The 15,906-nt window shown below is 39.1% G+C and overlaps 1 protein-coding gene across 2 annotated transcripts in view; it reads left to right on the top strand.

The window, feature by feature from the left end:
• KIF3A (kinesin family member 3A) overlaps window positions 1-15,906 on the top strand; it is a 68,178-nt gene that overhangs the window by 17,625 nt on the left and 34,647 nt on the right. For both annotated transcript variants that reach the window (XM_016186799.2, XM_060177820.1), the window contains exon 5: window positions 2,702-2,807. In XM_016186799.2, coding sequence (XP_016042285.1) covers window positions 2,702-2,807 — 106 coding nt within the window. The remainder of the gene's footprint in view (window positions 1-2,701; window positions 2,808-15,906) is intronic.

Genomic DNA, 15,906 nt, shown 5'->3' with positions numbered 1-15,906 from the left:
CCAGCTAAACTATTGCACCAGCCATTGTGCTTTCTTTAAATTTTTGTTAAGATGAGGGTGATTCACATGCAATTGTATGAAATCACACAGAGAAATTATCCTTTACACTGATGTACTGTTGACCCAACTTTCCTCAGTGGCAGTATTTTATAAAGATGCACTTTAGCAACTACTGAGTGAACTATCTCCCAGCCTCTCTTGCTAAGCAGTGTGTACTTAGCTTTATGGTATATAAAACTAAATGTATAGTGTGGTACTATGCTTTGACTATCTTGTTGAATGATACTTAAACTTAACTGTTGAAGGACATCTAGTCTTCATAGTTTTTGGCTATTGTGAGTAAAGCAACTATGAACACTGATGTAGAGATTTTATGTAACTATGAAGTTTTTTCTCTGATATAAATTCCCAGGAGTACTTAAAAATGTAAGTTATAAATTTTAAAAGTGAAAAATACAGGTATTAAGGCAAGTCATTAATGTATTCACAAATAATAGTGTTTCCAGCTTTTTTTACCTGAAGAGAAAAAAAAAAAACTCAACAATTTCCTGTGAGAAATTTTGGTTTGTATATCTCTGGGTAATAGTGTTATACCTAAGATTACTTTTGACATGCTTCTTAGAAAATGAAAATGAGAGATTTTATGTGTAAACACCAGATTATCAGAAAATTCGTGAATTGGTACATTATGTTATTAACTGAAAAGTATGGCTGATTCGCATTTTTAATTATGTGATATAATTCAGATAAAAATATCCATTATTTTTTTAAATTTTTATTTATAAAAAGGAAACACTGACGAAAACCGTAGGATAAGAGAGGTACAACTCCACACAGTTCCCACCACCAGGACTCCATATCCTATCCCCACCCCTGATAGCTTTTCTATTCTTTATCCCTCTGGGAGTATGGACCCAGGGTCTTTATTGGGTGCAGAAGGTGGAAAGTCTGGCTTCTGTAATTGCTTCCCCGCTGAATATGGGTGTTGGCAGGTCGATCCATACTCCCAGCCTGTCTGTCTCTTTCCCTAGTGGGGTGGGGTTCTGGGGAAGCGGGGCTATAGGACACATTGGTGGGGTCATCTGCTCAGGGAAGTGCGATTGCCATCATGTTAGCATCTGGAACCTGGTGGCTGAAAAAAGAGTTAACTATATAGAGCCAAAAAAATTGTTGACCAATCATGAACCTAAAGGCTAGAAAAGTTTAAATGAAGAGTTGGGGGGGGGTCCTCCATTTTGTAGATAGCTAGTAGGCCTATTTTAGTTGTATTCCAAAGAGCCCATGACTATACTAGTTTTTTTTTTTTTTCCTGAGCCTGACATCTCATATGCAGGTGGACCTAAGTTATTATTTGGGGAGATGATGTCATGGCTGGAAAAAGGACCAGAAAGCTGGATCAGGGAAGAGAGGAGTTCCCTAATATGGGAAAGGGGTATAAATATTGTTGACTGAAACCCCATCGATCTGATCCAGGGCCCATATTCAGCTTAGGAGCCTATGTGACCTCTGCATCCTTATAGATCTGAGCTCACATTCTGTGGTCATGAGTAGGAAAGTTCCTGCCCCAATTTCGGGACCCATCTTCCTCAGGTGGAAGGTAGAGTATGTTGTCTAGCCTCCCTTTGGAGAATGGAACATTCTCTACCGTTGTTGATCCATGGTGAGGGCAAGGTATTTTATGTTCATTAGTATATTCGAATGTACCTTCTATACTTTGTCAGAATATAGTTGGGAATCCACTGGTTTCCAGAGATCAATTTTAAATAGTACATTCATTTTACTATTAGTAAAATTAGAACTTAATTTGTATCCCTTGCCAAATAAAAGATAATTGTTCATAGTATGTAAATATATTTTATTCATTGTTACAAAAAGATTTGAAAGGCACTGCAGACTGGTAGAGCACAGAAATTGAATGCATGATGTTGTAGAGATGAAAGTTTCAATCCCCAGCCTCATTGTATGCCAGTGCTGAACAGTGGTCTGGCCTATTGCTCATTCTCTATCCTCTTTCTTTCTTATAAGTAAATCTTAAACATAGTTATAAAAGAAGAAGTATCAACTAGGGGAGATAGCATAAGAATTAGCATAAGATAGCATAAGAGTAGCATAAGTTTTTTTTTTTTACTGGTTTAAACAAAGACTTTATTAGGGTGAAACGGGTAAAAGGCAAATATCTAGGTACTGTAAAATAAGTGGTTCCATTTAAGGATAAGGAAAAGAGAGGATAAAGCACTGGACTCTCAAGCATGAGGTCCTGAGTTCAGTCCCTGGCAGCACATATACCAGAGTGATGTCTGGTTCTTTTTCTCTCTCCTATCTTTCTTATTACTATATAAATTTAAAAAAACCTTAAAAAAAAGGCTAGAGTTGAATAGTGCTCTGCAAAACAAAACAACCAACTCAAAATCCTAACTTTATCTAAAATTACTATTGGAATTTGGAGTGTCTTCCTTCCCTTATTTTTATTTTAAATATTGTATTTGTACACCACCATGTATGTCTACTTCAAGACATTATCAAAATTGAAATGTGTGACTTTTTGTACATTCTTCCTATAAATCATCTTCATAACAGGTGTATACATCTGATTTATTCTTTGTATCACTACTGTTTAGCAGAATACTCAGCATAGTAAATGCTTAGTAAATAACTGAAAAAATGTGGCTATATGTGTAATGTCTGATCATTTTCTTTTTAGGTAAAAGAAAGACCTGATGTGGGAGTATATATCAAAGATTTGTCAGCTTATGTAGTAAATAATGCTGATGATATGGATAGAATTATGACACTAGGCCACAAAAATCGTAAGTTCAGTGTATAACTGGGGTTAAATATCTGTGTGTTGTTTAAACTGGTTTAGGAGCAACTGATAATGAAACTTTGTCACATAATGATCTGAATTTGGAGGTTTCTTGAAATTACGTTCTCTTTGGTAATTTGCTATGTAGAGAGAGTATTATGGATGAAAAATATCACACATTGCTTTTCATGTTGATCAAAAGTTAAAAAAAAAAAACACTTCATATGAGAGAAAGAGAAGCCAGAGCACTATTTAGGCATATTTGGCACAGGGGAACTTCAAGCATGTAAGTCCAGTGTTCTATTGAGCTACCAATTTAAATACAAACAATGTTTTTATACTCAACAATCATTACACAGATTTGACAATTTTATTCAGTTATAGCTTATACAATACATATTCTAGGGACCAGGTGATGGTGCACCCGATTGAGTGCACATAGTACCATGCTCAAGGACCCAGGTTCAAGCCCCCACTCCCCACCTACAGGGAAGGGGCGTGCTTCATGAGCAGAGAAGCAGGCCTGCAGTTGTCTCTCATCTCCCCTTCCTCTTTTCAATTTCCCTTTGTCCTATCAAATAAAATTTAAAAGAGGTAGGGAGTGATGGTAGGAGCAGTGGAATCATAGTACAGACACTGAGCCCCACCAATAACCCTGGTGGCTAAAACAAAAAACAAAAAAGAATGCATATTTTTATTAAAAAGGCACTTCATAAGCAAGAGACATCAGAGCACCACGCAGCTATGACATATGCAGTGCTAGTGATTGAACCTGGCGCCTCATGTGTGCAGGTACAGTGCCCTACTGCATAGCTATTCCCCTGGCCCTATGCACCCTCCCTCTCCCTCTAATTCATCCCTCCCTCCCTCCCTCCCTCCCTCCCTCCCTCCCTCCCGTTGGCCCATCTCTCTCTCCCACCCTCCTCCCCTCCCTCCCTCCCGTCCTTCCTGCATCACACTTTGATGTATTTATAAGCCCCATTGCATCCAAAGTTTTGTTTTGTTTTTGCCTCCAGGGTCATCACTAGTTTGGTCCCTGCACTGCGAATCCATCTTTTTCCATTGTTGTTGTTGTTGATACAAAGATAAATGGAGAGAGGAGAGGGAGAGAAAGATAGACACCTGCAGACCTGCTTCACCACTTGTGAAGCAACTTCCCCCTGCAGGTGGGGAGGCGGGGGCTTGAACTAGGATCCCTGTACCCATCCTTGTGCTTTGCAATATGTGCTCTTAACCCAGTGTGCTACCATATGGCCCCAACATCCAGAGTTTTAATGATATCCCCATTACCAAATTCACCGGTTCTGCCCTATCTTCTTGACCTCTTCCTTCCTTTTTTGTTTCATCTTAGTTTTTGCAGAGTCTAAGAGTTATTTTTGTTGAGATTTGTTTAGTTTAAAAAATTCTTCCTATTTTTTAGCCTTTTTTTTTTTAAACCAGAATACTGCTCAGATGCGGCTTATAGTGGTGTTGGGCATTGAACCTGGAACCTTGGTTTATAGACCACTATGCTATCTCCTTATCCCTAAATGATATATATTTTTAAAAACACAAAATCCTTTTCATAGTAGTAATGAAGCCTCTCATTAAAACCAGAGAATTAATTTAATTAAAATTAGTTTAGTGAAAACTTAGGGGCCAGGTGGTGGTGCATCTGGTTGATGTTACAGTGCGCAAGGACCCAGGTTTGACCCCCAGTCCCCACCTGCAGGGGGAAAGCTTCACAAGTGATGAAGTAGGGCTGCAGGTGTCTCTCCATCTCTCTTCCACCCTATCTCCCCCACCCCTCTCCATTCTGGCTGTCTCTATCCAATCAATAAATATTTTTTAAAAATTAATTTAGTCAAAACCTGATAATATAACTTGGTATATGGAAATTATTCTAGAAAAACAAATTTCTAATGAAAGAAATAGAAGCTAACAGAATTTGGAGACTTAAGAGCACAGGGAGGAATGTACTCTTAATAAACTGAGCTCAAGAATCAAATAGTACATTTTCAAATTAGATGAGTTCTCACATAGAAATATAAATTTCACCATATTAAAATGCAGTAAGGAAAGTACAGAAAAATAGCAAAAAGAAGGTGTGATGCAAAAGCTAAATTGATACTAGAATATTAGAATCCATTTTGTACAATGTTTCATAATAGAGAAATAATTTATTTTATACTAAGAAAATGAGTTGGTCATACTTAGCTTGCCTAATAGCTAAAATGCAAATTTAAACTGATCAGATACATTTATACTGTGTGCTTCATGTGAACTGGCCAGTATTTCTACAGAGCAGTCAAAGGTCCAAAATTACAAATATAGCACACTTTTGTTATCAGAATAGTAGTATTAAATATTTAGTATGTTTTCTTCAGACTACAAACTCACCCATTCCAAATGGAATAACTCTGCTACAGTATAATTTGATAATCAGTGGCTATAAAATTATTGCTACCTGTTGACCTGGTAGTTTTAGTTTGGAAAGTACATCCCATGAGAACAAAACTCTTACATTTTGACAGAGAATATCTGCTTAAAGATGATCGTATTAGTATTCCCTTTGAGGACCTACAATGAGAAGAGATATTGCTTCTTGCTAATGAGTCTCAAATTTTACCCCCCTACCAGGTAATCAAAGATACTACTTAGTGAGTGATAAAACCAGTAGATTTTTCAGTTTGTTATTACATGAAAATATACATAGGAAATAGTGCTACATGAAGAAGATTAGATAAGATTAGATCTCATATTCTGTGGGAACATTACTTTCATTGTTGATTAGATAATTGAAGTGGTATCAGATTTTATATATATATATATATATATATATATATATTTAAATTTTTATAATTTTATTACAATTTTTTTCTTGTTGTCAGTGAGGCTTCACTTCTCCAGACTGACTTTTTCAGATTGAGAGAGAGAGAGAGGGAAAGACACTACAACAACCAAGCTTCCTTTAATACTGGTGGGGGCTGGGCTTGAGCCTGAGCTATAGGCATGGTAAAGCAAGCACACTGCCCAAGTGAGCTGTTTTGCTGACCTATAATTTGATTTAAAACAGAATAGAAAAACATAATATGGAGTCACAGATCCTTTCATATTTTTTTTTTGCTAATATTTCATTTACCTTCTTTCATTGAACTTCTCCTTTTCCTCCATTACTATTATCATTATCATTATTATTATTTTATCATAAGTTATGGGCTTTTAAGTTATGGGGCTTCACCTCTTTGGATTGGCTTTTCAGATAGAGGCTGAAGCAAAGAGAGAGAAGCCACAGAACTGAAGTTTCCGTCAATGCATTTAGTGCCAGGCTCAAATCAGCATACTAATTTAGCAATTTTGCTGACTCAAGCTTTTTGTACTCAGCTATTTTGCTGACTCAGACTTTTCATACTATTTTTTTTCTTTTTTTTTTGTATTGGGGAATTAATGTTTTACATTCAACAGTAAGTACAATAGTTTGTACATGCATAACATTCCCCAGTTTCCCATATAACGATACAACCCCCCAGGTCCTCTGAATCCTTCTTGGACCTGTATTCTCCCCACCTACCCACCCCAGAGTCTTTTACTTGGGTGCGATATGCCAATTCCATTTCAGGTTCTACTTGTGTTTTCTTTTGTGATCTTGTTTTTCAACTTTGGCCTGAGAGTGAGATCATCCCATATTCATCCTTCTGTTTCTGACTTATTTCACATAACATGATTTTTTCAAGGTCCATCCAAGATCGTCTGAACACGGTGAAGTCACCATTTTTTACAGCTGAGTATTGTATATATATATATTCCATTGTGTATATATACCACAATTGCTCAGCCACTCATCTGTTGTTGGACACCTGGGTTGCTTCCAGGTTTTGGCTATTACAAATTGTGCTGCCAAGAACATATGTGTACACAGATCTTTTTGGATGTTGGGTTCCTTAGGATATATCCCCAGGAGAGGAATTGCAGGATCATAGGGTAGGTCCATTTCTAGCCTTCTGAGAATTCTCCAGACTGTTCTACACAGAGGTTGGACCAATTTACATTCCCACCAGCAGTGTAGGAGGGTTCCTTTGACCCCACACCCTCTCCAGCATTTTCTGCTATTACCTTTTCTGATGTATGACATTCTCACAGGAGTGAAGTGATATCTCATTGTTGTCTTTATTTGCATTTCTCTGACAATCAGAGACTTGGAGCATTTTTTCATGTGTTTCTCAGCCTTTTAGGTCTCTTCTGTGGTGAATATTCTGTCAATATCCTCCCCCCATTTTAGGATGGGGTTATTTGTTGTCTTGTTGTTGAGTTTGTCAAGTGCTTTATATATGTTGGTTACTAAACTCTTGTCTGATGATGGCATGTGAAGATCTCCTCCCATTCTGTGATGGGTCTCTTGGTTTGGGTAGTGGTTTCTTTTGCTGTGCAGAAGCTTTTTAATTTGATGTAGTCCCATAGGTTTATACTTGCCTTAGTCTTCTTTGTAATTGGATTAGTTTCACTGAGGACGTCTTTAAAATTTATGCGGGATCATCCCATACTCATCTTTATCTTTCTGACTTAGCTCACTTAACGTAATTCCTTCTAGCTCTTTCCAAGATGGGTCAGAGAAGGTGGGTTCATTGTTCTTGATAGCTGCATAGTATTCCATTGTGTATATATACCACAGCTTTCTCAGCCACTCATCTGTTGTTGGGCACCTGGGTTGCTTCCAGGTTTTAGCTATTATGAATTGTGCTGCTATGAACATAGGAGTACACACCTCTTTTTGGTTGGGTGTTATGGTGTCCTTGGGGTATAACCCCAGGAGAGGAATTACTGGATCGTATGGAAGGTCCATGTCTAGCCTTGTGAGAGTTTTCCAGACTGCTCTTCACAGAGGCTGGACCAATTTACATTCCCACCAGCAATGCAAAAGGGTTCCTCTGTCCCCACTACCTCTCCAGCATTTGTTGCTGCTGTCCTTTTTGATGTATGCCATTCTTACAGGAGTGAGGTGGTATCTTAGTGTTGTCTTAATTTGCATGATCATACTCATCAACAGAAGTTGAGTAAGAAGATCTGAAAGGAAACTAAAAGCAGGACCTGACCAAATTGTAAGTAGGGCACCAAAGTAAAAACCCTGTGGTGAGGGGTAGACATGCAGCTTCCTGGGCCAATGGGGGGTGGGAGTGGGTGGGAGGGATGGGTCACAGTCTTTTGGTGGTGGGAATGGTGTTTATGTACACTCCTAGCAAAATGTAGACATATAAATCACTAGTTAATTAATATGAGAGGGGGAAAATCAATTGTATGTCTCAAAGTTTTTCAAAACACAAACTGAATCTTTTTAATATATAGGCTGTGTATTTGAGATGCGGACTCTCTCAAAAGCCTATACCAAGTAGATCAGAAGCATCCAATTGCACAGCTATATACAAGATACTGGGTACTATACAGCAAACCATAACAAAAGGACTTTTCAAAGTTAACCCAATTACCAAATAATGTGATGATAACATTAACTATCGATTGTCTTTTGGAACCCTAAGACAGCAGGAACCTCACATCTCCACTATAGAGCCCCTACTTCTCCCAGTCCTGGAACCCTAGGATAGGGCCCACTTTCCCGTATGCCTCTCCCAATCCATATCAAATAATATTGTATCCGCCGATCACAACATAACCAACACAACGAATGCCACCTCAACATGCTTCACTTCAGACTGTGTCCAGAGACTTCTCGTGTGGAATGACAACCCTTCAGCTTCATTACTCGGGTGAGACCTTTCCTTTCATAGTATACTCTAATTTCATCTCAGGTGGTTCACTTTCTAACAAAGTCCCCAAACCTAGATATACACCAGTTTCTGTGAGAGAGAGCATATGTTCACACGTATCCATAAACTACTGCAGAATATATACCTGAAAGCAGAAGTACACTAGAGTTTGCAGTGAGTATCCCCCTAACACTTCCTCTCCACTATCCCAAGCTTTGGGTCCGTGATTGCTCAACAATTTGTTTGGCTTCGTATGTTAACTCTCTTTTCAGTCACCAGGTTCCAGGTGCCATCAGGATGCTGGCCAGGCTTCTCTGGATTGAAGACCCCACCAATGTGTCTGCCAATATTTTCTTCTAAGTATCTGATAGTTTGTGGTCTAACATCCAAGTCCTTGATCCACTTGGAATTTACTTTTGTATTTGGTGAAATACAGTGGTTCAGTTTCATTCTTCTGCATGTTTCAACCCATTGTTTCCAACACCATTTGTTGAAGAGACTCTGCTTTCCCTATTGAATAGTCTGGGCCCCTTTGTCAAAGATTAAATGTCCATAGGTGTGGGACCTCACTTCTGGGCTCTCAATTCTATTCCACTGGTCAGTGTGTCTATTCATGTTCCAGTACCAAGCAGTTTTGATGACAATGGCTCTATAATACAGTTTGAAATCTGGGAGTGTGATGCCTCCAGTTCTGTTCTTTTTTCTCAGGATTGTTTTGGCAATTCTAGGTCTTTTCTGGTTCTAGATAAACATTGGTAGCATTTGTTCTATTCTCCTAAAAAATGTGCTTGGGATCTTGATGGGGAATAGCATTAAATTTGTAGATGGCTCAGGGTAGTATTTTCATTTTGATGATGTTAATTATACCAACCCATGAACATGGAATATCTTTCCACTTCTTAGTGTCTTTCTCAATTTCATTGAGTAGTGACTCATAATTTTCAGTATACAAGTCTTTCACTTCTTTGGTTAGGTTCACTCCTAGATATTTTATTGTTTTAGTTGCTATAGTAAAAGGAATTGATTTCTGGCTTTCAATTTCTTCTAGCTGAGTGTTTGCATAGAGGAATGCCACTGACTTTTGAATGTTAATTTTGTAGCCTGACACCTTACTGTATTTCCTGATGATTTCCAAAGGCTTCTTGCTGGATTCCTTAGGTTTTTCTGTGTATATTATCATGTCATCTGCAAATAGGGAGAGTTTGACTTCTTCTCTTCCAATCTGTATCCCTTTAATTCCTTAGTCCTGCCTGATTGCTATGGCAAGAACTTCCAACACTATATTGAATAGTAATGGTGATAGTGGGCAGCCCTGTCTAGTACCTGATCTGAGTGGAAATGCTTCCAGTTTTTCACCATTGAGTATGATGTTGGCTGTAGGTTTGCTATATATAGACTCCAGTATCTTCAGGAATTTTCCATCTATTCCCATTTTTTGTAGTGTTTTGATCATAAAGGGATGTTGTATTTTGTCAAAGGCTTTCTCTGCATCTATTGATATGACCATGTGGTTTTTGGTCTTGCTTTTGTTGATGTAGTGGATCACATTGATTGATTTACGTATATTAAACCAACCTTGCATGCCTGGGATAAACCCCACTTGGTCATGATGAACAATTTTTTTAATATACTGCTGTATCCAGTTGGTTAGAATTTTGTTCATTATTTTAGCATCTATGTTCATCAGAGATATTGGTCTGTAGTTTTCTTTTTTGGTTGTGTCCCTGTCTGCTTTTGGTATCAGAGTGATGTTGGCTTCATAGAAGCTGGAAGGGAGTATTCCAGTGTCTTCAATCTTCTGGAAGACTTTTAAAAGTAGAGGTATCAGTTCTTCTTTGAAGGTTTTGTAGAACCATCTGGTCCAGGACTTTTATTTTTGGGGAGATTTTTGATAACTTTCAATTTCATTAGCTGTGATGGGCCTGTTCATGTTATCCACTTCCTTTTTACTTAGTTTTGGAAGTTGGTAGGTATCTAGGAAATCGTCCATTTCTTCCAGGTTCTCTAGCTTGGTGGCATATAGTTGTTCATAGAAGCCTCGCATGAGATATTGAATTTCTGCGGTGTCTGTTGTGATATCTTCTCTTTCATTTAGTATCCAATTTATTTGGGTCTTCTCCCTTTTTTGTTTTGTGAGTCTGGCTAAAGGTTTGTCGATTTTGTTCACTCTTTCGAAGAACCAATATTTACTTTTGTTGATCTTTTGTATGGTTTTCTTATTCTCAATGTTATTGATTTCTGCCCTAAGTTTAGTGATTTCTGTCCTTCTGGTTGCTTTAGGGTTCCTTTGTTCTTCTTCTTCTAGGTCTTTAAGATGTGCAATCAGGGACCTGCAAGGGAGTCGCTTCACAGGCGGTGATGCAGGTATGCAGGTGTCTGTCTTTCTCTCCCCCTCTCTGTCTTCCCCTCCTCTCTCCATTTCTCTCTGTCCTAGCCAACAACAATGATGACATCAATAACCACAGCAATGTTAAACAACAAGGGCAACAAAAGGGAAAATAAATAAATATAAAAAAAAATAATAAAAAAAGATGTGCAATTAGGCTGTTTATTTGTGCTTTTTCCTGTTTCCTAATGTGTGCGTGTATAGCTATGAACTTCCCTCTCAGTACTGCCTTAAGCTGTGTCCCAAATATTTTGATAGCTTGTGTCTTAATTTTCATTGAAGTCTCGAAAAATTTTTTATTTCTTCCTTGATTTCCTCTTTGACCCAGAGGTTGTTGAGAAGTGTACTCTTGAGCTTCCACATTTTGGGACTATTACTAATCTTTTGTTGATTGTTGAGTATTAGTTTAATTACACTGTGGTCTGAGAAGATGCTTGGGATGATTTCAATGCTCTTGAATTTGCTGATGCTGTCTTTGTGGCCTAACATATGGTCTATCCTTGAGAATGACCCATGTGGATTTGAGTAAAATGTGTATTCCAGTTTCTTGGGATGAATGACTCTGAAAATATCCAATAGTTCTAGTTTATCTATCTCTTCATTTAGCTCCCTTATGTCTTATTTATTTATTTATTTAAGAAAGAATAAATTAACAAAACCATAGGTTAGGAGGGGTACAACTCCACACAATTCACATCACCCAATCATATCCCACCCCCTCCCCTGATAGCTTCCCCACTCTCTATCCTTCTGGGAGCATGGACCCAGGGTCATTGTGGGTTGTAGAAGGTGGAAGGTCTGGCTTCTGTAATTGCTTCCCCGCTGAACATGGGCGTTGACTGGTCGGTCCATACTCCCAGTCTGCCTCTCTCTTTCCCTAGTAGGGTGTGTCTCTGGGAAGCGGAGCTCCAGGACACATTGGTGGGGTCTTCAGTCCAGGGAAGCCTGGCCAGCATCCTGATGATATTTGGAACCTGGTGACTGAAAAGAGAGTTAACATACAAAGCCAAACAAATTGTTGAGCTATCATGGACCCAAAGCTTGGAATAGTGGAGAGGAAGTGTTAGGGGGATACTCACTGCAAACTGTAGTGTACTTCTGCTTTCAGGTATATATTTTGCAGTAGTTTATGGATACGTGTGAACATATGCTCTCTCTCACAGAAACTGGTGTATATCTCGGTTTGGGGACTTTGTTAGAAAGTGAACCACCTGAGATGGAATTAGAGTATACTATGAAAGGAAAGGTCTCACCCGAGTAATGAAGCTGAAGGGTTGTCATTCCACACGAGAAGTCTCTGGACACAGTCTGAAGTGAAGCATGTTGAGGTGGCAATCGTTGTGTTGATTAAGTTGTGATCGGTAGATGCAATATTATTTGATATGGATTGGGAGAGGCATATGGGAAAGTGGACCCTATCCAGGGGTTCCAGGACTGGGGAAAATAGAGGCTCTATAGTGGAGATGTGAGGTTCCTGCTGTCTTAGTGTTCCAAAAGACAATCGATAGTTAATATTATCATCACGTTATTTGGTAATTGGGTTAACTTTGAAAAGTCCTTTTGTTATGGTTTGCTGTATAGTACCCAGTATCTTTTATATAGCTGTGCTAATGGTTGCTTCTGATCTACTTGGTATAGGCTTTTGAGAGCGTCTGCATATCAAATACACAGCCTATATATTAAAAAGACTCAGTCTGTGTTTAAAAAAACTTCAAGATACACAATTAATTTTCCCCCTCTCATATTAACTAGTGATTTATATGACTGCATTTTAGTAGGAGTGTACATAAACATCATTCCCACCACCAAAAGACTGTGACCCATCCCTCCCACCCACTCCCACCCCAGGAAGCTGTATGTCTACCCCTCACCACAGGGTTTTTACTTTGGTGCCCTACTTACAGTTTGGTCACGTCCTGCTTTTAGTTTCCCTTTCAGATCTTCTTACTCAACTTCTGTCGATGAGTGGGATCATCCCATACTCATCTTTATCTTTCTGTCTTAGCTCACTTAACATAATTCCTTCTAGCTCTGTCCAAGATGGGTCAGAGAAGGTGGGTACATTGTTCTTGATAGCTGCATAGTATTCCATTGTGTATATATACCACAGCTTTCTCAGCCACTCATCTGTTGTTGGACACCTGGGTTGCTTCCAGATTTTAGCTATTATGAATTGTGCTGCTATGAACATAGGAGTACACACCTCTTTTGGTTGGGTGTTATGGAGTCCTTGGGGTATAATCCCAGGAGAGGAATTACTGGATCATATGGAAGGTCCATGTCTAGCCTTGTGAGAGTTTTCCAGACTGCTCTCCACAGAGGCTGGACCAATTTACATTCCCACCAGCAATGCAAAAGGGTTCCTCTGTCCCCACAACCTCTCCAGCATTTGTTGCTGCTGTCCTTTTTGATGTATGCCATTCTTACAGGAGTGAGGTGGTATCTTAGTGTTGTCTTAATTTGCATTTCTCTGACAATCAGTGACCTAGAGCAGTTTTTCATATGTTTGTTAGCCTTATGTCTTTATTGATTTTCTGCCTGGATGATCTGTCAAGTTGAGAGAATGGGGTGTTGAAATCTCCTACTATGACTGTGTTGCTGTTAATACATTGCTGTAGCTCTTTTAGTAGACTTTTGATGTATTTAGATGGCTTCTCACTGGGTGCATAGATGTTAATAATTAAGTCCTCTTGATTGACTGATCCTCTGAGCATTAAGTAGTGTCCATTCCTATCTTTTTTAATCTTATCTATTTTAAAGTCTATCGTTTCAGATATGAGAATAGCTGTTCCTGCCCTTTTTTGTGGGCCATTGGCTTGTATGATAGTTTTCCATCCTTTCACTTTAAGTCTGTGTTTGTCTTGTTGAGTTAGGTGGCTTTCCTGTAGACTGCATATTTTTGGGTTGTATTTTCTGATCCATCTTCCTACTCTGTGCCTTTTAATAGCTGAATTCAGGCCATTGACATTTATTGATATCAGAGATTGAAGATATTTTAACACCATTCTTGTAGAGTTTTAGAGTGTTCTGATATATGTCCTATTTATGATGGTCTGCTTGTTTATAGGAGACCTTTCAGAACTTCTTTCAGGGGAGGCTTGGTGATAGTTGATTCCTTCAACTGTTACTTGTTTGAGAAGGTTTTGATGCCTCCATCTAGTCTGAATGACAGTCTAGCAGGATATAGTATTCTTGGTTGAAAGCCTTTCTCATTGAGCACTCGGTAGACATCTTGCCATTCTCTTCTGGCCTGTAGTGTTTATGTGGAGAAGTATGCTGCTAATCTTATGGATTTTCCTCTATAAGTGACTGTTTTTCTCTTGCAGCCTTCAGAATCCTTTCTTTATCCTTATTCCTTTCCATTCTAAATATGATGTGTCTTGGTGTCTTTAAGTCTGGGTTAATTCTGTTTGGGACCCTCTGGGCTTCTTGAATCTTTATGTCTTTGGTGTTGTCTATACTAGAGAAGTTTTCAGCTATTATGGTCTGAAGAATGCTTTCTTCCTCTCCCTCTTTCTTCCTCTGGTAAGCCAATAATGCGTATATTGTTTCTTTTGAAGTCATCCCATAGGTCTCTGTTGTTATTTTCAGCATCTCTTAATCTCTTTTTGAGATCTCTTACTTCTTTTTTAGTTGTCTCTAATTCATCCTTGATCTTGGTAATTCTGTCTTTAGCCTCATTGATTCTATTCTCTCTGCCCTCTACTGTTTTCTGGAGTTCATCTGTTTTGTTTCCCTGTTCTGATACTGTTTTAGCTTGTTCAGCTAGTTGTGTTCTTAGCTCAGCTATTTCAGCTTTCAGCTCTCTAATAACCTTGAGATAGTTAGTGTTTTCTTCCAGAGTCTCATTTGTTGTTCCTGTATTTCTGATTACAATTTTTTCAAATTCTTTACTCACTCCTGTGATTATTTCCTTAGCTAGTGTTTGGATGTTGAACTTGTTATTTTGTGCTTCACCCTTTGGGGGGCTTTTAACTGGACTGTTGTCCTGGTTAGTTTCTCCAATATTTCTTCTTGTTGGTTTACCCATTTTATATATTATGTTATGAGTTCCCTCTCTTAGTACTTTTCAAATTACTGATCACTGTTTCCTGGATTGACTTGTGTCTAAGTAAGATAATTAAAGGGTTCACAATGGTGGAAGTTAACAGTTGTTTCAATAGTATTTTAATCCCTGAGTTGGAGGTCAGTGATTTAAAAGCCTCTTTTTTTTTTCTTCTCTGTAGGCTATGGGAGCCTGAGGGCTTCTAACTATAAGTAGGCTTCTTAACTTAATCACTGACTCCTAACCAAGAGATAAGGCAGGGTGTGGCAGAGATAGTCCAGTGGTTATGCAAAGAGACTTTCACAGCCCCACAGCTATGCCACTGAGGTATAGGTCTTCTCCTGAATTTCCTGGTTAGATCTCTGTCCCCCAGTGTCCCTCCCTGCTGCTGCTCCAGATTTTGAGGGCAGCAGCAATGGAGACTCAGAGTTGCACTTGGTGAGTCTCCAGAGAGTCCTCTCTTCCCTTCAGCTGTCCCCTTGTTGGTGGAACAGACTGGAGGTGGTGTCTCAACTGATAGACCATCGGACTGTTACCAGCCACTTAGTCTCTCCCTAGGCTCCTCCTCTCTGTCACCAGCCATGTGTGTTTGCACTCACTGGGTGATTTGGTGGGTTCCTGTAGTCCTGTAGTTCTAGTCCTGCCTTGTTTCAGTCCCAGGTGGTCTCCTTTGGTATTCCTAGTTGTCCCAGGAGAGGAGAGGAGAGGAGAGGAGAGGGGAGGGAAAGAGAAGAGAGGAGAGAAACAGATCTGCTGCTGCTTGTAGCCCCGCCTCCGGAAGTCTGTTTTCTTACTATTATTTACCTATTGGTTCTCGGACTTTTAAAAAGCTGCTTTTCGGGTCGGTGGCGCAGTGGGTTAAGCACACGTGGTGCAAAGCGTAGGGAGTAAGAATCCGGGTTCGAGCCCCACCTGCAGGGGAGTCACTTCACAG

Source organism: Erinaceus europaeus, chromosome 2, assembly GCF_950295315.1.
Source record: "Erinaceus europaeus chromosome 2, mEriEur2.1, whole genome shotgun sequence".
Lineage (NCBI taxonomy): Eukaryota > Metazoa > Chordata > Mammalia > Eulipotyphla > Erinaceidae > Erinaceus > Erinaceus europaeus.
The sequence above is the reverse complement of the archived record's forward strand: the minus strand, read 5'-3'. Positions and strand labels throughout refer to the sequence as shown.